Source organism: Nerophis lumbriciformis, linkage group LG09 (assembly GCF_033978685.3).
Source record: "Nerophis lumbriciformis linkage group LG09, RoL_Nlum_v2.1, whole genome shotgun sequence".
In the NCBI taxonomy this organism is placed as follows: domain Eukaryota; kingdom Metazoa; phylum Chordata; class Actinopteri; order Syngnathiformes; family Syngnathidae; genus Nerophis; species Nerophis lumbriciformis.
Window position 1 is genome coordinate 32,194,569 of NC_084556.2, and position 25,933 is coordinate 32,220,501.

At 39.9% G+C, this 25,933-nt stretch overlaps 2 protein-coding genes across 2 annotated transcripts in view; one reads left to right on the forward strand and one right to left on the reverse strand.

Moving 5' to 3' along the window:
• Positions 1 to 1,422: 1,422 nt before the first annotated feature.
• LOC133607382 (sodium- and chloride-dependent GABA transporter ine) lies at positions 1,423 to 24,109 on the forward strand. The gene is made up of 13 exons (XM_061961935.2): positions 1,423 to 1,591; positions 10,297 to 10,431; positions 10,502 to 10,706; positions 12,768 to 12,900; positions 12,976 to 13,110; positions 16,066 to 16,169; positions 16,244 to 16,368; positions 18,079 to 18,191; positions 18,270 to 18,410; positions 18,487 to 18,586; positions 20,441 to 20,541; positions 20,610 to 20,777; positions 22,773 to 24,109. Exons 1-13 carry the CDS (start codon positions 1,435 to 1,437, stop codon positions 22,920 to 22,922), a joined length of 1,767 nt encoding a protein of 588 aa, XP_061817919.2. The 5' UTR covers positions 1,423 to 1,434; the 3' UTR covers positions 22,923 to 24,109.
• dhrs11a (dehydrogenase/reductase 11a) overlaps positions 24,106 to 25,933 on the reverse strand; it is a 78,860-nt gene continuing 77,032 nt past the window's right edge. The window contains exon 7 of the mRNA XM_061961936.2: positions 24,106 to 25,880. Coding sequence (XP_061817920.1) covers positions 25,839 to 25,880 — 42 coding nt within the window. The 3' untranslated portion in view covers positions 24,106 to 25,838. The remainder of the gene's footprint in view (positions 25,881 to 25,933) is intronic.

The window sequence follows — 25,933 nt, forward strand, 5'->3', positions numbered from 1 at the left end:
AGTTGACTTGAAACTGTTTAATGTTGCACTTTTTATATGTAGAAGAAAAGTTTTGTCATTTTATTTAATCTGAACAACAACTTGAGGCAGTTTAATGTTGATTAACGTGGGCAGAGTTATTATAGTGTTCCCAATGTTAAAAGGATAAAGCCATTGTTTACAAATTTGGTAAATAAATAACCAAAAAATTTATATTTTGTTGTTTTCTTACTGTACCGAAAATGAACCGAACCGTGACTTCTAAACCGAGGAACGTACCGAACCGAAATTTTTGTGTACCGTTACACCCCTAGTAACTACAGTTCATTGCTACATCTGTAAGTGCAAGTTAAAACTCTACTATGCAAAGCGAAAACCATTTATCAACAACACCCAGAAACGCCACCGGCTTCGCTGGGCCCGAGCTCATCTCAGATGGACAGGGGAAAAGTGTTCTGTGGTCTGACGAGTCCACATTTCAAATTGTTTTTGGAAACTGTGGACGTCGTGTCCTTCGGACCAAATAGGAAACGAACCATCCAGATTGTTGTATGCGCAAAGTGATGGTATGGGGGTGTATAAGTGCCCAAGGCATGGGTAACTTACACATCTGTGAAGGCACCATTAATGCTGAAAGGTACATACAGGTTTTGGAGCAACAAATGTTGCCATCCAAGCGACGTTATCATGGTCCTGCTTCTTACAGCAAGACAATGCCAAGCCACGTGCTAGAACAGTGTGGCTTTGTCGTAAAAGAGTGCTGGTACTAGACTGGCCTGCCTGTAGTCCAGACCTGTCTCCATTGAAAATGTGTGGCGCATTATCAAGTGTAAAATACGACAACGAAGACCCCGGACAGTTGAACAACTTAAGCTGTACATCAAGCAAGTATGGGAAATAATTACACCTGAAAAGCTTAAAAATTTGGTCTCCTCAGTTCCCAAACATTTACTGAGTGTTGTTAAAAGGAAAGGCCATGTAACACAGTGGTAAAAATGCCCCTGTGCCAAATTTTTTGCAATGTGTTGCTGCCATTAAATTCCAAGCTAATGATTAATTGCAAAAAAAAATTAAGTTTCTCAGTTCGAACATTAAATATCTCATCTGTGCAGTCCATTCAATTGATTATAAGTTGAAAAGGATTTGCATTGTATTCTGTTTTTATTTACAAATTACACAACGTGCTAACTTCACTGGTTTTGGGTTTTGTATATGAAAAAAGAAATATGTCGCATGTTGACACACAATTTAGCATACTAAAAGCTACTAAAACATTTTTATAGAATAATGGATTTTCTACTGATTGCCCTTTTTATCAGGATATCTCTCAACTCTCAAACCACTGAGTCATTGTATTCTGCTAATCATTACGGATAATAAAAATGTTATGCCACACACGGTCACTTATATTACCAGCCCCTTTTCCGTGCAGTTTGGGCTTAGAACAGCCAAAGCATGGACAAAGGACACGAAGCAGCAGAAATGGAAAAGCTAGCGAGCAGCAGGCCAACATGGAGCAGGCAGATCGAGTTCACTCTGGCGGGCATCGGCTCTGCTGTGGGTTTGGGCAACGTTTGGAGGTTCCCTTATCTCTGCTTCAGGAGCGGAGGAGGTGAGAAATCAACATGACATTTTATCTTCAAACACAAATATAACATAACACACACATATAAACACTATAGTCCAAAAGTTGTCAAAAAACTGCATGTCCATGTGGTTAAAAAGTGTTAAAGCATTGTGTTTTATTTTGAAATGATCAACGTGGGCCAGAGTAGCACGTGCATGCAAGTCAAGGCCACTGGTTTTCCATTAACAACTTTTATGAAGAGCTAAGCCACTCGAGATTGTTAAAACATTATCACTTTCAAGATAACATTTCACTATATTTGTGGTAATGGTAATCGTTTTTTACAACTTGTGTATTTTTTTTCTCAAAATATATTTATTAAAAATTGTGTTTACAGTTACACAAATCAACAAAAACAAGTAGATAAAAACAACGTATTTCTCTCCACATCACTTATAGTTTGTTCATTTTTGCACTGTAAAAAAAAATACCAGCATTTCCCAGCATTTGTTCACAGTAAAATACTGTATTCAAAATGTACTGAACATTGCAACAAATTACAATATACTAATATTTTACAGCAATTATCTGTTATTTCACTGTAAAATACTCTGATCATAATCCTCTGTAATATAACATAAAAGGACTGTAAATTCAAACTAAATTGTCTCTTAAAGGGTTCGTAAACTACATTGTATACTCTTGGATCAGTATGCTGATAAGCCGAGAGACTAATTAACTATAAAATTAACAATTGTTAAGTTGCAGCATTTAGTTGTAACTGTATTATAATCAACAGTAAAATTGCAACTCTGCAGTTACAATTAATTGTTGTAAAGACATTTTACGGTAAATTTCCACAAATGTTACAGTAATGCAATTATTAGCCAGTAATTAACATTTTACTTTGTGTATTTAATAATTGTGAAGTGAAGTGAATTATATTTATATAGCGCTTTTCTCTAGTGACTCAAAGCGCTTTACATAGTGAAACCCAATATCTAAGTTACATTTAAACCAGTTTGGGTGGCACTGGGAGCAGGTGGGTAAAGTGTCTTGCCCAAGGACACAACAGCAGTGACTAGGATTGCGGAAGCGGGGATTGAACCTGCAACCCTCAAGTTGCTGGCACGGCCACACTACCAACCGAGCTATACCGCCCCACAATTCCCGTTTTTTGTTTTTTGTTTTATAATAAAGAAAAGGATAGATATGGCAGCAACATTTGCATATATCTTATTAGATAATTAAATAATAGAAATTAAACAAATTATAAAAGTAAAGTTGATAGAAATATTCTTCGGTAATAAACACAGAATGTATGAGGATAAAAAAGTAATAAAAGATTGTAGATGAATCACGAGAATAAAACTACAAGCACTGGTTAATGAATTGATACAGATTATATTAGAGACAGATGGTACAAACATTGTGTCATAAATAGATAAAAGGTATAATAAATCCATCCATCGTCTTCCGCTTATTCGAGGTCGAGTCACTGGTGCAGCAGCCTAAGCAGAGAAGCCCAGACTTCACTCTTCCCCAGCCACTTTGTCCAGCTCCTCCCGGGGGATCCCAAGGTGTTCCCAGGCCAGTCGGCCCAACGTGTCCTGCGTTTTCCCCTTGGTTTTCTACCGGTCGGACGTGCCCTAAACACCTCCCCAGGGAGGCGTCTGGGTGGCATCTTGACCAGATGCCCGAACCACCTCATCTGGCTCTTCTTGATGTGGAGGAGCAGCGGCTTTACTTTGAGCTCCTCCCAAATGGCAGAGCTTCTCACCCTATCTCTAAGGGAAAGCTCTGCCACCCAACAGAGGAAACTCATTTCGGCCACTTGTATCCGCAATCTTGTCCTTCCGGTCTTAACCCAAAGCTCATGACCTTAGGTGAGGACGGGAATGTAGATTGACCAGTAAATTTAGAGCTTTGGCTTCCGGCTCAGCTCCTTCTTCACCACGACGGACCAATACAAGGTCCGCATCACTGAAGACGCCGCACCAATCCGCCTGCCGATCTCACGATCCACTCTTCCCTCACTCGTTCCCTCACTCAAGACTTTGAGGTACTTGAACTCCTCCATTTGGGGCAAGATCTCCTCCCCAACCGGGAGATGGCACGCCACCCTTTTCCAACCATGGACTCGGATTTGGAGGTGCTGATTCTCATCCCAGTCGCTTCACACTCGGCTGCGAAGCGATCCAGTGAGAGCTGAAGATCCTGTCCCGATGAAGCCATCAGGACCACATCCCCTGCAAAAAGCAGAGGCCTAATCCTGCAGCCACCCAACTGGATGCCCTCAACGCCCTGACTGCGCCTCGAAATTCTGTCCATTAAAGTTATGAACAGAATTGGAGACAAAGGACAGCCCTGTCGGAGTCCAACCCTCACTGGAAATGGATCCGACTTACTGCCGGCAATGCGGACCAAGCTCTGGCACTGATCATACAGGGAGCGGACCGCCAGAATCAGACAGTCTGGTACACCATACTCTCTGATCTGTCCCCACAGGACTTCCCGAGGGACACGGTCGGAGGCCTTCTCCAAGTCCACAAAGCACATGTAGGCTAGTTGGGCAAACTCCCACGCACCCTCACGGATCCTGTCGAGAGTATAGAGCTGGTCCACAGTTCCACGACCAGGACAAAAACCACACCGTTCCTCCTGAATCAACTTGAGGTTCGACTATCCGGCGTAGCCTCCTCTCCAGTACACCTGAAAAGACCTTACCGGGAAAGCTGAGGAGTGTGATCCCACGATAGTTAGAACACACCCTCCGGTTACCCTTCTTAAAGGGAGGAACCACCACCGCGGTCTGCCAATCCAGAGGCACCACCCCTGATGTCCACGCAATGCTGCAGAGTCTTGTCAACCAAGACAGCCCCAGAGCATCCAGAGCATTAAGGAACTCTGGGCGGATCTCATCCATCCCCGGGGCCCTGCCACCGAGGAGTTTTTTAACTACCTCGGCAACCTCAGCCCCAGAAATAGGAGAGCCCACCACAGACTCCCCAGGCACTGCTTCCTCATAGGAAGACGTGTAGGTGGGATTGAGAAGGTCTTCAATGTATTCCCTCCACCAATCCACAACACCCTGAGTGGAGGTCAGCAGCACACCATTCCTACCACATACAGTGTTGACAGTGCACTGCTTCCCCCACCTGAGGCGGCGTATGGTGGTCCAGAATTGCTTCAAAGTCGTCCGGAAGTCATTTTCCATGGCTTCGCCGAAATCCTCCCATGTCCGAGTTTTTGCCTCTGCGACTACCAAAGTCGCATGCCGCTTGGCCTGTCGGTATCTGTCCACTGCCTACGGTGTCCTATGAGCCAAAGGGACCCGATAGGACTTTTTCTTCAGCTTGACTGCATCCTTCACCAGGGGGTTCTGGGATTACCACCACGACAGGCACCAACCACCTTGCGGCCACAGCTCCGATCGGCCGCCTTGACAATAGAAGTACGGAACATGGTCCACTCTGACTTAATGTACAGTTGGCTACCTGTAGTGCCAATTGTATCCATAGCGTCCAGAGGACCACGTTTTCTAGAAGTATTTTATGATCCTGAAACTGAATCTGGCAGTCATTTCCCAAAATATCAATTCGTTTTTGAGTAATCGGTAAACAACTAACTGTACTTGGAACGCCCCTTTTCCATCACCAGATTCGCTGTACCAACCCCTTGGTGTGATGTCATCTCCAGAACTGGAGCCCATGTTTTGGTATTAGACAGTGTGGATAAAGAAATGTAAAACTATTATTTTGATACTTAATTGTATGTTTTTGTCACTGTTGTCCATGATTACTTCAAAACTGATATGTTTAACATTGTGAGCAAAGAAGAAATGAAAAAGAAATGCCATTATCGGACTTGCCTGCTCTTCCGTCTCCTCTTCTGTAAACATCGTAGCCTTAGACACCGTAGACACCATAGTTTCCTTATGCTCTTTCTGCATTTCTTCAAGCATTTTGAGGGAAACATCAGTAGAAGAGGACACTAAAAGGACTACTAGCAGCTTACCTTCTTTTTCTAATTTTTAAGCTCTTTTTTTTTGTTTTTCCGCAGGTTCTGCTTCTGTCTTTCTCCCCTTGAGGGTGCTCCTCATTTGGCTTCAGTCTTTAAAATGTTTTCCATCCAAACTCCGGCCAAAACCAATTTTATTCCAGGTCAGAATCATTAGCATTATGGCGGCTAATTACACTCGTCCCGAGTCAGTTTGACCGTAGTGGTCAGTCCTTTCCTCATAGTGCCATCATTTGGAAAAGTATGCAGGCTGACCACTTCTTTATGTAGCTATCTGCGTTGTGTTTGTGATCTTCCCATACTGCCACCGCTCTACGCGGGGCGCAAACCCACGGCCATCCGATTAAGAGCAATGTGCGCTAGCACATTATTTGAAGCTGTCAGGGGGTGAGCTTTACCAACATACATCTGGCTCAGCTTTCTGGTCGGCCCACATTACATTTAGTTGTATTGCTACAACTTGCAACAATGCAAGTTGTAGCGGTGTAGGGAGGGGTTCATTTGCATCTAATTACGCCACATCCCTAAAATGACTTGTTTGCAGAAACAGCCAAAAAGTAGATTGAAGATAGGTATTTTCAGCAAAATCTGTTCAATATTTTCAGCAAAGAACCGACATGACATGTCATGTAGACCACAAGGAAGTGTTTTAAATGTAGTAAATAAAAAAATCAGCGGAACTGCTCAAGTTTGCCTATTGTTCCCAATCATTATGAGAGACATACCAATTGTTGTTGTTTTTTTTAATGCATTTTAAATATTAAAGGTGCCGTATGTAGTAATGTGGCCAGAAATGGTACCGCAATCACGATCAAATTTCTGAAATACCTTCCCACTCTCCATGACAGAGGTTGCCAGATACGTAGCCGAATCCGAATCCTTCTCCAAAGGAACTTCAAATGGCAATCGACGAGTCCTACTCTTGAGGTTTCTCTTGTTTATGCTTCTTGCAGGATGGTTTACTCAGTAATTATGCCACATTTTACTGATGTCGATTAGCCAATTATATTTGTAAAGTTAGGAGTTGGGACAGATTGTTGGCATTATCCTGCTAAAATGTCTAGTTTGACCGCACGGTGCACCATCAAAATAATTATAATTATAATATATAATATATGTTACATAGGCCTACTTTGATGGCAAGCCATGGCCAACAGTAAAATTACCGCCACATTACGTTCAGCATAACTCCATGTTGCATCCATTCTGACACACTGCATTCTCTTCCATGTACGCACATCAAAAAAGCATCAAACACAAATACAAATAGATGGAGTTGACATTGAAAGGGTAAAATAAACTAGATTTTTGGGTGGAATAGTGCATGATAAAATCAACAGGAAATTTCATATAAAAATATGCAACATAAGGTGGCAATAAATATTTCAATAATGAACAAGGCAAAATACGTTTTGGACCAAAAATCACTTCATATGCTCTACTGCTCGCTAGTGTTACTTATTTGAAGTATTGTGCAGAAATATGGAAAAACAACTACAAATGTGCACTTCATTCACTAACCGTGTTACAAAAAAGATCAGTTAGACTGATACATAATGTTGGATATAGAGAACATACAAACACTTTATTTATTGAATCAAAAATATTAAAATTCAATGATTTGGTAAAATTGCAAACAGCTAAAATGATGTACAACCAAACGGTTACCTGCTACCCAAGAATGTACAACAATTCTTCTCAACAAAAGAATATAAATATAACCTTAGAGGAAAAACTAACTTAAAACATATGTATGCACGTACAACATTTAGGACCTTTAGCATGTCAGTATGTGGACTTAAACTATGATCCAGTTTAAGAGGTTGTTCAAATTAATAGCGCTTACAAAGTACCAGGAAGAAAAATTATGAGAAATACCTTCAACCTTATTGAAAACGGGATATTTTTCATTTCAGTTTGTTTATCATGACTGAATTGGTTATATATTGCGAAAACTGCTGTATTAATCATTCACTGATGTAATTGTGTTACAAAAAGAAATGAACATATGTATTTGTAAACGCTCTGAAAAGGGAAAGGGGTAGGATTAAATAAGCGTTGCTTCTTCCTACTCCTTTTCGGACATGATGTAAAGAGAAATGATATGAAATGATGTGTGATGTATTATACTGTAAGTGTGTTCATGTTCGAAATAAACTAAACTCAATCAGTCAATCAATCAATCAATCAATCAATCAATCAATCAATCACCATCTTTCAGTGCAGAGTGCGATTCTATGAACCAAACCACATTGCGCAAAAATCATATAGAACTACTAACATGTCAATACACAAAGTAGAAAATCATGACATGTAATGCATTATATTGTGCCAAGCAAATACCACCCAATATGTGCCTGATGAACATACAGTACCAGAAACCACAATTAGCCGTGCTAATGTTGGAATGCATTTCCTCAGCGTATCAGCATATTGAGAACAAAATAGGCAATTACACTACCAATATCCGCATAGATTTTATGTGTCGAAAATATATTTTGCCCTGTCAATTGGATGACACATCAACATACAGGCTAACAGGCATATATTTCCCCCGTTAGCCTATACGTCGATGTGTCACTGACCGGGCTTGCATGCTAAGCTACACTAGTGATGGTCCTTCGGTCCTAAGCATTTGTTGCACGAACATACTGGCTTTGTTAGACAAGATCATAGACTGTATTGGACGATATAGTTTAGATACGAAATGTCCATTTCCATTTATTACAAGTAATAAGAAAACGTAAATGCCTGACTTACCTATCAAGGAGGTAATTAGCAAGTTTGGCGTCAGATGAAAAAATCTTCTCTCAATCGTCTCCATCTGTCAAAGGCATCCCCGATACAAATCCTTGTTTTGTTCCTGGCTTTGTCATGAACAAGTTGAGAATGGTAACTTTTAGATTTACTAAAGTCTGACATGTTTAGTAACTTTACCAGTGGCAGTAGCTGGACGAAGAGGGCGGTGCGTAACTGGCAACCTGGATGTGACACACTCACAGACTTTTTAAATGGTCAAACGGTGGAGGGCGGAGCATCGAAATGAAAACAATAACAATATTTCAGGGCTGTAAATCAAATTTTGAAATGAGCATATCCCGGCTGAACTACCGTTATCAGTTATAAAGGTATTCGAAAAGAACATGATTTATCAATGCCTTTTGACATATCAGGGCCATTTAATGATGACTTGATATGAAATTATTACATATGGCACCTTTAAATAAAGTTTGCTTAGAATGGAGCCGCGCAATTCTGCCTATAAACCTCTTAAAAACATCCAAACACCTCCATTAAGGTTTTATATAAATGATGTAAGTATATATGTAATGCAGTGACAGGCACATTTATGATAACATTTCATTTTATTCAGTCTTCATTGGCTTCCAGTCAAATTCCGCATAGAGTTTAAGATTTTAGTCCTGAATTTCCGTGCGTTGTATGGTGGGGCCCCTCAGTACATCACTGACTTGCTATGCCCCTACTCTTCGGGGCGCAGCCTCCGGCCTTTAGGCCAGGGTCTTCTAAAGATCCCAAAAACCCATATTAAAACCCGTGGAGACCTGGCATTCCAGGCTATAGCTCCTAGACTCCGGAACAATTTGGACCAGTCCCTCCGTGATCTTGACTGTGTTGACACTTTTAAGAAACATTTGAAGACTTCTCTTTTTAGTAAAGCTTTGTTAATGCACCTTTTAACTATATATATATATATATTGTTATCCTTTTTATGATGTTGCCCCTGTTGTTTATATTGAATTGTTGTTTTATGTCACCTATGTTTTGTACAGCGCTTTGTGATTTTATCTGTGAAAAGCGCTTTATAAATAAAATGTACTTACTCACTCATATTTAGATATTTTGATTATTTTAAACATACGCGGTGTATTAATTTAAAAAACGCATCACAACGTTCACTTTTATTTTCCTCATCACTAATTATTATTCAAACATAATGAAACATCACTTACTGTAGAATGTCTGCTGTCATTAGGTTGCCGACTGATAGAATTGTGTTATATTGCCGTTAAATGAAGAATGACTCATAATCCTCTCAAAGAAAAAGGGGGACCAAGCATCTTTTCGTGTCGCCATTTTTGGGTCCTAAATGGCTGTCAAAGTGTACCAACTTGTCAGAATACCTACTCAGACTTCTTCTGTCCAGGTGAGACGCATGATTTATGATTGAAAATAATCAAGCAAGGATGCGAGAAAGCAGCAGACCCCTCGATGATGTAAACATAGGAATACACGGTAGTGATCACAGCGCCGCTATAAATAGTTTGTCTATGTTAGCGCTTATAATAACAATATCACTAATACTTGGTTAATATTCAAAGCACAAAATGTAAATGGAGTATTGTTGGGGCTTTTTGAATGGTTATTTATTGGATTTTATGGGCAGAATAGCGGACTTCCCAATGGCTCCGCTGTAAGTTTATTTACAAGTTAGAATGCAAAAACAACCACCATCTGTCGTCATGTCTTTCATAGTGATTGTGAACGATAGGCAACATTCCAGAAAAGTGCATTTCCCCTTTAAGTGACCGTACGGATGTCATTTGTATACACTCGGTTAAACTGTTTTGGTCCCAATGTTGATCCTTGGGGTTCATCTCAAACAAATACGTTTTTTGTTGGCTTCTCAAATTGTTTCCTGTTCCTAAACTTTATTTTTTACCCAGTTTAAAACCATATGTTTACAAAACTATGACAATGTTTCGTCGCAGGTGCCTTTCTGATACCGTACCTGCTTATGTTGGTGGTGTTGGGGATCCCCCTGCTGTGCATGGAGTTGACTCTTGGACAGTATACGAAAAGGGGGCCTGTCCATGCTCTGGCTCAATTCTGTCCTCTGTTAAAAGGTACCATTACTATTCACTCATAATGTTATTAATGAATATTTTTCACGTATGTTTTTGTCTGCCCGCTCAGGTGTAGGAATAGCATCTGTGGCCATTTCCTTTATCATGTGCACATACTACAACGTGGTCATTACCTGGGCCCTGTACTACCTGTTCAGCTCCTTCCGAGCACCGCTGCCGTGGCAGACTTGCAACAACACCTGGAACACGGCCAACTGCACCGATCACGCCACAAACAGCAGCAACTCTTCCACTTCCAGCCAGGAGTTCTTCAAGTACGTCCTACAAAGTGGGAGATATCACGATGAATACATGCAAACACACTGATGCAGGTTTAGGGTTAGGAGTTAGGCAATGAACAGACAGGCATAGCTCGGTTGGTAGAGTGTCCGTGCCAGCAACCTAAGGGTTCCAGGTTCGATTCCTGCTTCCGCCATCCTAGTTACTTCCGTTGTGTCCTTGGGCAAGACACTTTATCCACCTGCTCCCAGTGCCACCCACACTGATATCCGATATTCCGATATTGTCCAACTCTTAATTACAGATTCCGATATCAACTGATACCAATATATACAGCCGTGGAATTAACACATTATTATTATGGGTGTAACGGTACGTGTATTTGTATTGAACCGTTTCGGTACGGGGGTTCCGGTTCGGTTCGGAGGTGTTCCGAACAAGTTTCCACATGGACATATTAAGTAGCGTAACGTAAACAATGCACACTGAGGCAGAACACACGGCATGCTAGTAGCGACCGGGCTACGATAGACTGACCATACGTCCTCTTTTCACTGGACATGTCCTCTTAAGCGGAGCTGTCAGGGCGGAATTTCTTAAATGCCTCAAATGTCCGGCAATTTGAGTTAGGGTTGCGTGTATTTTCAATGTACGTTCAGGGTTAAGAAGGGGTTAAAAACAAAGCAATTGTGCGCGCAGCAGCATTCGTGAGGGAGGGATAGAGACAGAGAGAGCGAGAGTTATGATAAACGCGCATGGGTCGCCAGGCTCTGCTTTTTATCCATAGATTTATCAGATTTAATTTTTTATTATCTATAGCAGGGGTGTCAAAAGTGTGCCCCGGAGGCCATTTGCGGCCCACAGCTAATGTTTTAAAGGCCCACGGCACATTCTAAAAATACTATTAAAATAAACAAAAACATAACAAAAGTGAAATAAAAAAGCTTAAAGGTTAAATGTAATTTCGAAAAAGTTGCAATGTTGACTAATAAAACAAAGCTGTTTTTCTTTCTTTCAAACTGTCATTGCTCAAAACATAATATTGAATCAAAATCAATGTTATTATGAATTATTGACCTATCCAAGGTTCCGATTACTTCACATCAAATATTTCACAAAGAAAAATATTTTTGGTGGAAGATTTTGCAAATTTGGTAAATAAATAATCCAAAAAAAAGTATTTTGTTGTTTTCTTACTGTACCGAAAATGAACCGAACCGTGACCTCTAAACCGAGGTACGTACCGAACCGAAATTTTTGTGTACCGTTACACCCCTAATTACTATGCCTAATTTTGTTGTGGATGCCCCGCTGGATGCATTAAACAATGTAACAAGGTTTTCCAAAATAAATCAACTCAAGTTATGGAAAAAAATGCCAACATGGCACTGCCATATTTATTATTGAAGTCACAAAGTGCATAATTTTTTTTAACATGCCTCAAAACAGCAGCTTGGAATTTGGGACATGCTCTCCCTGAGAGGTGGGGGCTGGGGGGTAGGTTGGTTGAGTTAGTGCTGCAAGGGGTTCTGGGTATTTGTTCTGTTGTGTTTATGTTGTGTTACGGTGCGGATGTTCTCCCGAAATGTGTTTGTCATTCTTGTTTGGTGTGGGTTCACAGTGTGGCGCATATTTATAACAGTGTTAAAGTTGTTTATACGGCCACCCTCAGTGTGACCTGTATGGCTGTTGACAAAGTATACATTGCATTCCCTTGTGTGTGTGAAAAGCCGTTGATATCATGTGACTGGGCCGGAACGCAAAGGCAGTGCCTTTAAGGTTTATTGGTGCTCTGTACTTCTCCCTACGTTCATGTACCACTCCATACAGCGGCGTTTTAAAAAGTCATACATTTTACTTTTTGAAACCGATACCGATAATTTCCGATATTACATTTTAAAGCATTTATCGGCCGATAATATCGGACAGACGATATTATCGGACATCTCTAGTTTAAATGTAACTTAGATATTGGGTTTCACTATGTAAACCACTTTGAGTCACTAGAGAAAAGCGCTATATAAATATAATTCACTTCAGAATGTTCTGAAGATGCGTCACAATGCTTTGTCATTCTTTGTGTGTTGTTTGTGAAGATATAAGATGCTGGAGCAAACGCAGGGAATTGACGAGGCTGGAAACGTACGCTGGGAGCTTTTCCTTATCCTCCTCCTAGCTTGGATCCTCATCTACTTTTGCATCTTCAAGGGGGTCAAATCAACAGGCAAGGTGAGTGCGGAAGGAGCGACAAACACCGTCAGCGAGCACGAGAGCCTTCATTGCATGCTTTGTTGCGGCGCACAGGTGGTGTACCTCACAGCTTTGCTCCCGTACGCCATCCTCATCGCCCTGTTGGTCAACAATGCGCAGCTTCCTGGAGCGTTACAGGGGATTATCTTCTTCATCGTGCCAGAATGGGACAAGCTACTCCTAGTTGAGGTGAGGAATTCATTAAGGAGAACAATTAATAATCAAGGAAGTGTGCCCATGACCAAACAGAAGGAATTTGCTCTTTTGATACTGTTGATTATACTATTTTACTTGATAAATCACGTATCTATGGTTTTCAAAATATTACTTTTAAATGGCTGTCTAGTTATGTTTATAACCGTGAGCAATATGTGTATGTCAATGGTTGCTCTTCATCCAAACTTAAGATGTCATGTGGAGTTCCTCAGGGATCTATAATTGGACCCCTACTATTTGTCATTTACACCACTGACCTGGCTGCTGTATCTTCATCCTTTACACCCCTTCTGTTTGCTGATGATGCAAATTTGATCCTAACTCACAAGAAATTTGACAACCTCATTAGGGAAGCTAACTCTGGTATAGCCGTGCTATCTGAATGGTTTCTTTGTCAATAGGCTATCACGAAATGTAAAAAAAATCAAACTTTATTGTGTTTGCAAGCCAACACAAAACATACTGTAAACAGAGTGCTAAGATTTCTATTGGAGGAATCGAAATTAGTCAAGTTTCATCTACCAAATTCATCCAAGTGGATGAAAATTTGTCATGGACAGAACACATAGGTTCAGTAACCAACAAAGTGTAAAGATCTCTTGGTATCATTAGAAGAATCGGGGGTTTGGTTTAGGGCTGTCGGCCGATAATATCGTCAGTCCGATATTATCGGCCGATGAATGTTTTAAAATGTAATTTCGGAAATTATCGGTATCGGTTTCAAAAAGTAAAATGTATGACTTTTTAAAACGCCGCTGTGTACACATACGTAGGGAGAAGTACAGAGCGCCAATAAACCTTAAAGGCATTGCTTTTACGTGCCGGCCCAGTCACATAATATCTACGACTTTTCACACACACAAGTGAGAATGCCTGCATACTTGGTCAACAGCCATACAGGTCACACTGAGGGTCGCCATATAAACAACTTTAACACTGTTACAAATATGCGCCACACTGTGAACCCACACCAAACAAGAATGACAAACACATTTCGGGAGAACATCTGCACCGTAACACAACATAAACACAACAGAACAAATACCCAGAACCCCTTGCAGCACTAACTCTTCCGGGACGCTACAATATACACCCCCCGCTACCTCCTACCCACCGGCCCCCACCTCAACCCCGCCCACCTCAACCTCCTCATGCTCTCTCAGGGAGAGCATGTCCCAAATTCCAAGCTGCTGTTTTGAGGCATGTTAAAAAAAAAATGCACTTTGTGACTTCAATAATAAATATGGCAGTACTATGTTGGCATTTTTTTCCATAACTTGAGTTGATTTATTTTGGAAAACCTTGTTACATTGTTTAATGCATCCAGCGGGGCATCACAACAAAATTACCGTAGGCATAATAATGTGTTAATTCCACGACTGCATATATCGGTATCGGTTGATATCGGAATCGGTAATTAAGAGTTGGACAGTATCGGAATATCGGATATCGGCAAAAAAGCCATTATCGGACATCTCTAGTTTGGTTCATCAGGCACGCCTCTTAACTCTTTATTACAGTTTATTTTATCCATGTCTCATCTATTGCAATGTTGTCTGGGCTAGTACATATCCATCAAATTTACACAAATTATTCATTATGCAAAATAAATTTGTAAGAATAGCTACCTCCTCTAACTATTTGGCTCCGTCTGCTCCTCTGTTTAGGAAACTAAATGTACTACCGGTATCTATTTATGATATCAACACAGTTCAGTCCTCTTCTTTTATCTATAAATGTACTTACCTCCCTAATACACTTCCTACACATTTCAAATATTATTTTAAGACCAATTTGCAAGTTCATTATCATAATACCAGACAAACTGATAATCTCCGTCCTATCTTTGGCCGTATCACTCTTAGCCAGTTTTCCATCAAACACAGAGGTCCTTTACTCTGCAATAGTCACCTACTGTATGTATTGCAAACTCCTCATCTTCACTCACTAACTTGAAACAAAGATTAAGGGCCAGCCTGATGAATCAACATTCTCCATCTGTTCCTACCTTATAATGTAGCCCTATTACTTCCTCACACACACACACACACACACACACACACACACACACACACACACACACACACACACACACACACACACACACACACACACACACACACACACACACACACACACACACACGTAGACTCAATCAACACAAGGTAGACTACCGTATTTTTCGGAGTATAAGTCGCTCCGGAGTATAAGTCGCACCGGCCGAAAATGCATAATAAAGAAGGAAAACAACATATATAAGTCGCACTGGAGTATAAGTCACATTTTTTGGGGAATTTTATTTGATAAAACCCAACACCAAGAATAGACATTTGAAAGGCAATTTAAAATAAATAAAGAATAGTGAACAACAGGCTGAATAAGTGTACGTTATATGAGGCATAAATAACCAACTGAGAACGTGCCTGGTATGTTAACGTAACATATCATGGTAAGAGTCATTCAAATAACTATAACATATAGAACATGCTATACGTTTACCAAACAATCCGTCACTCCTAATCGCTAAATCCCATGAAATCTTATACGTCTAGTCTCTTACGTGAATGAGATAAATAATATTATTTGATATTTTACGGTAATGTGTTAATAATTTCACACATAAGTCGCTCCTGAGTATAAGTCGCACCCCCGGCCAAACTATGAAAAAATGCAACTTATAGTCGGTAGTTGTTATATTATTTTTTCTATATACTATGTTTAATTGTGTTTGTTAATTTACTGCTTTAGGTGAGAACCTTGCATAAGCCTTCTTGGGTTTCTTTTCTCACCTGCTATTATTTCTTATTACGTATTTCTCATTACTCATTTCTTGTCTCTATGTTTTTGTTTTTTTTACAATGTTTTACCTTTTGTACTGTTTATATTGTGTGAACAAATAAATAAATAAAATAAAAGTTTTGCACGCAGGTTTGGGTGAATGCAGCAGCCCAGATCTTCAACTCCATCGGAATAGGGTTTGGTTTCCTCATGTCCATGGCCAGCTATAATTCTTTCAACAACAACGTTATTAAGTATAAAAAAGGCCCACTCACAGTCCTCACACCCTGCATGGAGAGTAAAACCATGTCTCCTCTCCACCCTGCAGGGACACACTGGTTATAGCCATTGTCAACTCCCTCACTAGTATCCTGGCAGGCTTTGTCATTTTCTCAGCGTTTGGGTACATGTCTTATCTGCAAGACATTCCTGTGGCCCAGTTGGCTGTAGATGGTGAGTCCAGTAACAATCAATCAATCAATCAATCAATCAATGTTTATTTATATAGCCCTAAATCACAAGTGTCTCAAAGGGCTGCACAAGCCACGACGACATCCTCGGTTCAGAGCCCACATAAGGGCAAGGAAAAACTCACAACCCAGTGGGATCTCAATGTGAATGACTATGAGAAACCTTGGAGAGGACCGCAGATGTGGGTGACCTTCCCCTCTAGGGGAGACCGGATGCAATGGACGTCGAGTGGGTCTAGCATAATATTGTGAAAGTCCAGTCCATAGTGGATCTAACATAATAGTGAGAGTCCAGTCCATAGTGGGGCCAGCAGGAGACCATCCTGAGCGGAGATGGGTCAGCAGCGCAGAGATGTTCCCAACCGATGCACAGGCGAGCCCGGGTCCCGACACTTCATCCATGGCTACCGGACCTGTGCCGACCCCCCCCTCCACAAGGGAGAGGGGGGCAGAGGAGAAAAGAAAAGAAGCGGCAGATCAAGTGGTCTAAAAAGGGGGTCTATTTAAAGGCTAGAGTATACAAATGAGTTTTAAGATGGGACTTAAATGCTTCTACTCAGGTAGCATCTCTAACTGTTACCGGGAGGGCATTCCATAGTACTGGAGCCCGAATAGAAAACGCTCTATAGCCCGCAGACTTTTTTTGGGCTCTGGGAATCACTAACTAACGGAGTTTTTTGAACGCAGATTTCTTGCCAGGACATATGGTACAATACAATCGGCTAGACCGTGTAGTATTTTATACGTAAGTAGTAAAACCTTAAAGTCACATCTTAAGTGCACAGGAAGCCAGTGCAGGTGAGCCAGTATAGGCGTAATATGATCAAACTTTCTTGTTCTTGTCAAAAGTCTAGCAGCCGCATTTTGTACCAATTGTAATCTTTTAATGCGAGACATAGGGAGACCCGAAAATAATACGTTACAGTAATCGAGACGAGACCTAACGAACGCATGAATAATGATCTCAGCGACATCATTACAAATAATCACATTGTGATATTATAATGCATGAGCCAAAATGAAGGCAGGTGTGTGAAAAAAAACAAAAACAAAAACAAAACACCAAAGTTTAACTACTGTGTGACAAATCCGCATGATCCCAGGATGCAAAGAAGGTAGGCAAAGTGCAAGCAGGAGGTCCCTTTATTTGGTGCCAGGCAGAAGAAAAGTAACAAAGGTCTCACAGGGACTCAGAAAGCAACATAACATTTAGCATAATGAACCAGCACTGAAGGAGGGAGCCAGGTGGACCCAAACAGAACTAATTAACATTGAGGAACAGGTGTGCTGGCAGGACAAGGAACAGAAAGTTAACGCAGAGACCAAACTGGAAATACTGACAAAAGAGCACCATGACAGGAAATGAAGCCAAACACAGGAACATAATGGACAAAGTCCAAATTGTCATGTGTGATCATGACATACTGTACAATGATATTCTGGCCGTGAATACTTATGTACATGGGATTTTTTTTAGTTTGAATACATTTTCTAAATTAAAAAAAAACAACTTTTCACATTGTCACAATCTGTAGAATTTTGAGGTCAAAATGAATTTATGCCATTTTGGATTAAGGCTGTAACAAAACAAAATGTGGGGGGAAAAAAGTGAAGCGCTGTGTATACTTTCCGGGTGCACTGTAGTGTACATACATGGAAAGTGTCCTAAATGTCCTAAATGTGTGTCATGTAGGTCCAGGACTAGTTTATATTGTCTACCCTCAAGCCTTTGCCAACATGCCATTGCCTCAACTCTGGGCTGTGCTGTTCTTCTTAATGCTACTTTGTCTTGGAATAGACAGTGAGGTAACCAATCAATCAATAGTGGGCCAGAAAGAACATGCATGCTACTTATCAATTGATCTATCTACGTTTTAACCTCAGTTTGCGATGGTTGAAGTGATGGTAACCAGTCTGATGGACGAATATGATCGACGACTGATCAGGTTCTTCAAGAGGAAGGAGCTCTTTGTTCTTGCAGTCTGCGTGGTGGCGTGTCTTCTTGGGATTCCATGTGTCCTGCAGGTAAATATCCTCCTTTTCTGTATGGTACATGTGTGGCAACTTCTTATCTCTTTGACAAATTGTGTCCTGTGTGCAGGCGGGGATCTATGTGTTCCAGCTGATGGATCATTACACTGCCATTGTGTCCATCATGTTCCTGGCATTCTTTGAGGTTCTCGCCATTTGCTGGTTTTATGGTGAGCGCAAACGCTTGCACGAAACAAAAATAAGCACATTTGCTCAATGTGGTATCCCAGGTAGGAAGTTCAACCATAATTGCCAAACTTGAGACCTTCGAATTCGGGAGATTGGGGAGAGGGGGGTGGGTGGGGGGGGGGGGGTAGCGGGGTTGTATATTGTAGCCCGGAAGAGTTAGGGCTGCAAGGGATTCTGGGTATTTGTTCTGTTGTGTTTATGTTGTGTTACGGTGCGGATGTTCTCCCGAAATGTGTTTGTCATTTTTGTTTGGTGTGGGTTCACAGTGTGGCGCATATTTGTAACAGTGTTAAAGTTGTTTATATGGCCACCCTCAGTGTGATCTGTATGGCTGTTGACCAAGTATGCCTTGCAGTCACTTTCGTGTGTGAAAAAGCGGACGCGTAGACAGGTTGTAGAGGACGCTAAAGGCAGTGCCATCACAGCACGCCCTTAATATTGTTCCCCGGGTGAAAATCGTGACAAATTCGGGGGAATGGTTGCCCCGGGAGATTTTCGGGAGAGGCACTGAAATTCAGGCGTCTCCCGGAAAAATCGGGAGGGTTGGCAAGTACGAGTTCAACAGACTCTGTAATCTGAGTTAATTTAAAGATTGAGATGAGAAACTCTGAGTGTTGAGTTCCAGAACTAATCGGAGTTACTTCAATCAATCATGAGTATGTTAACTCTGAGTTAAGATGACAATAAAAAAAAAAGCCTCGATCTATGGAGCGCTGATTCTACGAGACACTGCAGCATCTATGGACAAAAAAGGCCATTGCTACTGTTATATTAATAATGTTACAATTACTGCCAGAGGTAATACATACGTTGATGTATCTGTCGTTTTAGAACAGAAACCCCTGGATTTCCCTCATGTCAGGCTTCACATACTGTACTATTTTCCCTAAAGCTGCTTTCTTGAATCTCCACCTGCTTTACTGAAGACTCTGAGTGTGTGAAGTCTGACATGAGGCAAATTCAGGGTAACTGACTCCATGAACCGAACCTGCTCGCTGGCAGGTTTTCTTGAACAAACCCTAACTTTTTCCACGCCTGCACTCTCCTGATAAACGTGAAGCAAGCTGTCAGACACAAAGTGCCTGCTCATTAGTAACCCAAGCAGGATTTATTCCTGGAGCCGGCTGTTTGTTAATATCTTTTTTGGAATGTTTGTTGATTTTTTTGTTGGTATGTTTGTTGACTGTTGATTATTTGTTGATATGTTCTTTGATTTTTTTGTTGGTATGTTTGTGACATGATTTTTTTTATATTTTTGATTGTGTGTTACTATGTTTGTTGGTATGTTTGTTGATTGTTATTTGTTGATTTTTTTGTTGGTATTTTTTGTCAACATGTTTATTGATATGTTTAATTGTGTGTTGGTATGTTTGTTGATTGTTAATTATTTGTTGATATGTTTGATTGTGTGTTGGTATGTTTGTTAATCATTTGTTGATTGATATGTTTTATTTGTCTGTTTGTTAATTATTTGTTAATATGGTTTTTGATATGATTGATTGCGCGTTGGTATGTTTGTTTATTGTTCGTTCATATATTTGTTGATATGTTTGGTTATTGTTTGTTGGTATGCTTGCTGATTTGTTTGTTCATATGTTTGTTAGTTGTTTGGTTGTTGATATGCCTGCGTATATGTTTCTTGATCGTTTGTTGGTGTGATTGTCGTTATTTTTGTTTTGTATGTTTGTTCATATGCTCATTGGTTTGTTTACGTTTGCTGATCGTCTGTTGGTATGCTTCTTAATATTTCTGTTGCTATGTTTGTAACATGTTCGTTGGAATGTTGGTAATACGTTTGTTGTTATGTTTGTTCATAATTTTGTTCCTATGTTCAGGCGTGAGGCGACTTTCTGACAATTTGGAAGAGATGACTGGCAAAAAAGCAAACATTTTCTTCAGAGTGTGTTGGCAAATAATCGCTCCTTTTCTCATCTTGGTGGGTCAAAAGTTTGTTGGACATTTTGTGAACCACAACTGAAGTAAACGTGCTTCTTTTTACGGCAGGTGATCCTGATTTTCTCCATCATTCAGTTTAAACCTGCTCGCTATGAAAATTATGTTTTCCCACCTTGGGCCCAAAGTGTTGGCTGGGTGGTTGCCATGGGTTCCATCATTTGGATCCCTTTGGCCAGCGTTCACACATTGTGGATTCTACCTGGATCCTTTGTGCAGGTAAAGGACAAATACATCTACAGTACACTCTTTCCTCCAGAAATAATGTAATGTAAATATATATATATATATATATATATATATATATATATATATATATATATATATATATATATATATATATATATATATATATGTATATATGTATATATATATATATATATATATAGTCGAGGTTTCTGTGGTTTATCCGTTATACAGTGTTCAATATCGGGGTAGAGCGGAATATACGTGAGGTCAGGAAAAAACACAGAGAATACAGTCGTGGTCAAAAGTTTACATACACTTGTAAAGAACATAATGTCATGGCTGTCTTGAGTTTCCAATCATTTCTACAATTCTTGTTTTTTTGTAATAGAGTGATTGGAGCACATACTTGTTGGTCACAAAAAACATTCATGAAGTTTGGTTCTTTTATGAATTTATCATGGGTTAACTGAAAATGTGACCAAATCTGCTGGGTCAAAAGTATACATACAGCAATGTTAATATTTGGTTACATGTCCCTTGGCAAGTTTTACTGCAAGAAGTTTCTGGTTGAATTTTTGACCACTCTTGACAAAATTGGTGCAGTTCAGCTAAATGTGTTGGTTTTCTGACATTAACTTGTTTCATCAGCAATGTGCACAGGTTTAAGCCATTCTAAAACCTTAATTCTAGCCTGATTTAGCCATTCCTTTACCACTTTTGATGTGTGTTTGTGGTCATTGTACTACCACCACCATGCTTGACGGTAGATATGGTGTTCCTGGGATTAAAGGCCTCATCTTTTCTCCTCCAACCATATTGCTGGGTATTGTGGACACACAGCTCAATTTTTGTTTCATCTGACATCACATGGAAAAAGATAAGACCTTCTGGAGGAAAGTTCTGTGGTCAGATGAAACAAAAATTGAGCTGTTCGGCCACAATACCCAGCAATATGTTTGGAGGAAAAAAGGTGAGGCCTTTAATCCCAGGAACACCATTCCTACTGTCAAGCATGGTGGTAGTAGTATTATGCTCTGGGCCTGTTTTGCTGCCAATGGAACTACTGCTTTACAGAGAATAAATGGGACAATGAAAAAGAAGGATTACCTCCAAATTCTTCAGGACAACCTAAAATCATCAGACCGGAGGTTATGTCTTGGGCGCAGTTGGGTGTTCCAACAGGACAATGACCCCAAACACACGTCAGAAGTGGTAAAGGAATGGCTAAATCAGGCTAGAATTAAGGTTTTAGAATGGCCTTCCCAAAGTCCTGACTTAAACGTGTGGACAATGCTGAAGAAACAAGTCCATGTCAGAAAACCAACAAATTTAGCTGAACTGCACAAATTTTGTCAAGAGGAGTGGTCAAAAATTCAACCAGAAGCTTGTGGATGGCTATCAAAAGCGCCTTATTGCAGTGAAACTTGCCATGGGACATGTAACCAAATATTGCTGTATGTATACTTTTGGCCCAGCAGATTTGGTCACATTTTCAGTAGACCCATAATAAATTCATAAAAGAACCAAACTTCATGAATGTATTTTGTGACCAACAAGTATGTGCTCCAATCACTCTGTTACAAAAAAACAAGAGTTGTAGAAATGATTGGAAACTCAAGACAGTCATGACATTATGTTCTTTACAAGTGTATGTAAACTTTTGACCACGACTGTATGTATACACACACACACACACACACACACACACACACACACACACACACATATAAATATACATACATATGTATATATATATATATATATATATATATATATATATATATATATATATATATATATATATATATATATATATATATATTAGTGCCCTGCAAATGGCAGGCGACCTAGTCCAGCGTTTACTCCATTTCTCACCCAAAGTCAGCTGGGATAGGCTCCAGCTTACTCATGACTCTGATCATGTCTGTAAAAATCAGCATACTTTATTACTACAAAAAAGTAACTCTATGGTGTGCCTTGCTCAAGGTTCATGTCATTACATTTGCTTTGCTTTTCCTCCCACAGAAACTAAAGCTGTCCATCACACCATATTCCCTGTCGCAAACATCCAAAACTCCGTATTATGAAAGGGGAGGAGGTGACAGATATCCAGCTGTGTCTGTCATAAGCGCCTCCATCCGCCTGCAAGACAACTCACCAAATCTGGGGAACTAAAGAGGTGTCTTTTTGCTCTGTGCAGCTGCAATGGTCACTTAGTAGTGCTTTCATCACAAACAAAAAGCGTTGCTGCATTTCTGCCATGCAGAAAGCAACACTGTCTGTGAGCCCATAATGTATTGCTATTAGTTAACTTTAATGGCATTCATAAAACAGTATACAAATATCTGCGGTGTGGACACACTACAGGTGAAGAGATGAGGGGGGTGTTCCATGAGTAGCACGTTCAACAAACTGAGTTTAAACCTGAAGTCCCAGTTAATTTACCCTAAAATGGGAAACTCTGAGTTTGGGTTCCAAAACATCTGATCTGAGTGAGTTCTATCAATCCTGAGTATGTTGACTCTGAGTTAAGACCATAATAATAAGTTATGATCAGTGGAGCGCTGATTCTATGAACCAGGGATAGAAAAGGCTGTCTGAAAGTGATAATGCATGTTTATGGTGAGTGTATGAACACCCTTTCTTAAAAGAAAGAAAAGTAATATAGTGAAATCTTATTGCACTGAAGTGAGGAACAATTACTGACAGTCAGAGCAGCAGTTGATTTATTTAATGTGTAATCATATTTTCTTAGCCAACAGGTACAAAAGTTTAGAAATAAGGAATAAAATCTCATTTTTGTTTTGGTGCAATCCCACCTGTAAAAACACACATGGAGGCAGGTGATAATCGCTCCTGGTTTTATTATATTTGTAAAGTCAATGCAAAATGCTAAGTAAATGTAATTGATTGGCTAATACACCTTTTCTTTGGTTTGCTTATGATAAATATGTACTATAATCTGAGATATACTTCTTGAAATAAGATTAATCTAGAATGTCAGCTATTGTTGGCAGATTGTTTCCATTTATAATGATGAACAGAATATGTTAACCGAAAAAAAAATCTAAATTTCTCTCGTCTAAGGCTTTACAAACTCAGTTTTCCCATGACCTGCTATCTGGAATACCGGTACTCAGAATTGTAGTCATCCTTTCAACTTGCTTTGTGAACAACAGTGCCATCTTTTGGCCATATTTGAAACTGCACTTATCATGTATTTGTATTTAACTATTGCATTTAAATGTAATACTGACACCATGTAAAATGACGAAATCAAAACTATAAAGCAGAACGTTTATACTGTGATACACACACATATATATTACACATACATATATAATAAAAACTGGACAAATTCAGTGTATGTGACTTCTTTATTAGGTCAAATACAATAATGCAACAGGGCCTTGTTGATTAAAACGATAACGTCAGGAACACACAGGTCATGCTGCTCGCGTTTTGTGTGATGTAAAGTGTAATAAAACCTATTCCACATGTGACAGGTTTACTTTATACTGTGCAAAGTACAACGCTTGTTAAGTCCTACATCCACACGCTCTACTTTACATATAGGCAGGCAATAGATGTGACGTATTCGTTATTTTGCTCTTTCATTAAATACATAGATTAAATATTTGTCTTGCCTTCAAGTAACCACTGGGAATTTAATGAATTCAAAGTGCTGGATTGAAATTACACGACCCAAAAATTTGGAGGATAGAAATTTCACATGCGCAAGAAATACAGTCGTTAGTATTGTATTTCATTTTTTGCCGGCTGCTCACATGGGATTAAAAGTGGATTTCAATTCAAAGTCAAGCGAGTATATTTGTATTGTAAGTAAAGGCGGCAAGCCTTGGAAAATGTTAAGTAGTTATACGAAATGGAAAAAAACAACGTCTATGGTAGGGGTGTCCAAATTGAGGCCACGGGGGCATTTGTGTATTTTTTAAATTGTTCTTTTGTCCCTCATAAAAAAATATTGCAGCTTCACCACATCGCAGATTTTTGGGGGATAATTTAAGACCATTCTACAATTGTTTGTCCTGCATTAAGCCTTTTCAAGCATAAACATGGCTGAATCAACTACAAATATCAATACTACAGTAGAATTGGCGACAAGAGAATATCAAACCAATCAGAGCGCGCTGTTCAGTATAGTGGCCACTGATTGGCTCAGCCTCAGCCAGCATTACCATATTGCATTAAAGGAGTGTAAAGGTGACTAAAGGGTGTTATTTTTTACATCTAGAGGGCTCTCCATCCATTTCCTACTTTCCCATAATGTTGAGAAACATTTAGTTTTTTATGCACTAGCTATGAAAATATTTCATTTATAATTAATGCTTCCCATACTTTCAGTTTGTCGCGGCCAATTTACAGCTATAAACGAGGGATGGCTGTAGGTAAAACTCAATTATCATTACTGATATTTTTTAGATATTACACTCATTTGCCTTTTTACCTATATAACAAAGCTAGGATGTTTTGTTCAGATATCTTAGCATATATTGACCTACATTGGATCATTTTAGCATCTAATAAAGTATTTCTGATTCTGATCTTTAATGTACAAAATGTATCAAAGCATCTTCCTAAATACTTAAATTTTCTGTAGTGGCCCTCGGTGGGGAAAAATTTGGACACCCATGGTATTATTGTTTATGAGAGCAGGTAAAATGATAACGAGTTATTATAAACAAGAAATCCTTTAAAGTGGAAACGAGATACGCCATATGACCTATGAAAAAAATAAAGAAACTGTGCAGTCAATAGCTTCCCTCTGAAGTCAAGGTCATAAAGATGACAGCACCATCTGATTTAACGCTCCTGCCAAACGTTGGGAGTCAGCTCAGTGTGCGACTGAGATGAACAAACTGGCGTTCAGTAGTATTTTCACTGTGGTCTACAAAGTCCACCACTTTCATTTCCTCACCTCCATTTGAGCAACGGTCCTCCTCGCCTCCCCTCCCGCATGCAGATGTATTAACCCCGCCCCTTCCCTCCCGCGCCCAGCAGAGGTCGCTAACGAGTCTTCGTGGCTGCTGACATAGGCGGGCTCCTCCTGCAGCTTTCCTCCTTGCACTGCTAGGACACCTGCTCAACCGGCCTCATCTGAACATCTCCAATCTGAGGGTGCCAAACACGAATCCAATATAATACATTATTTATATTCTAAAACA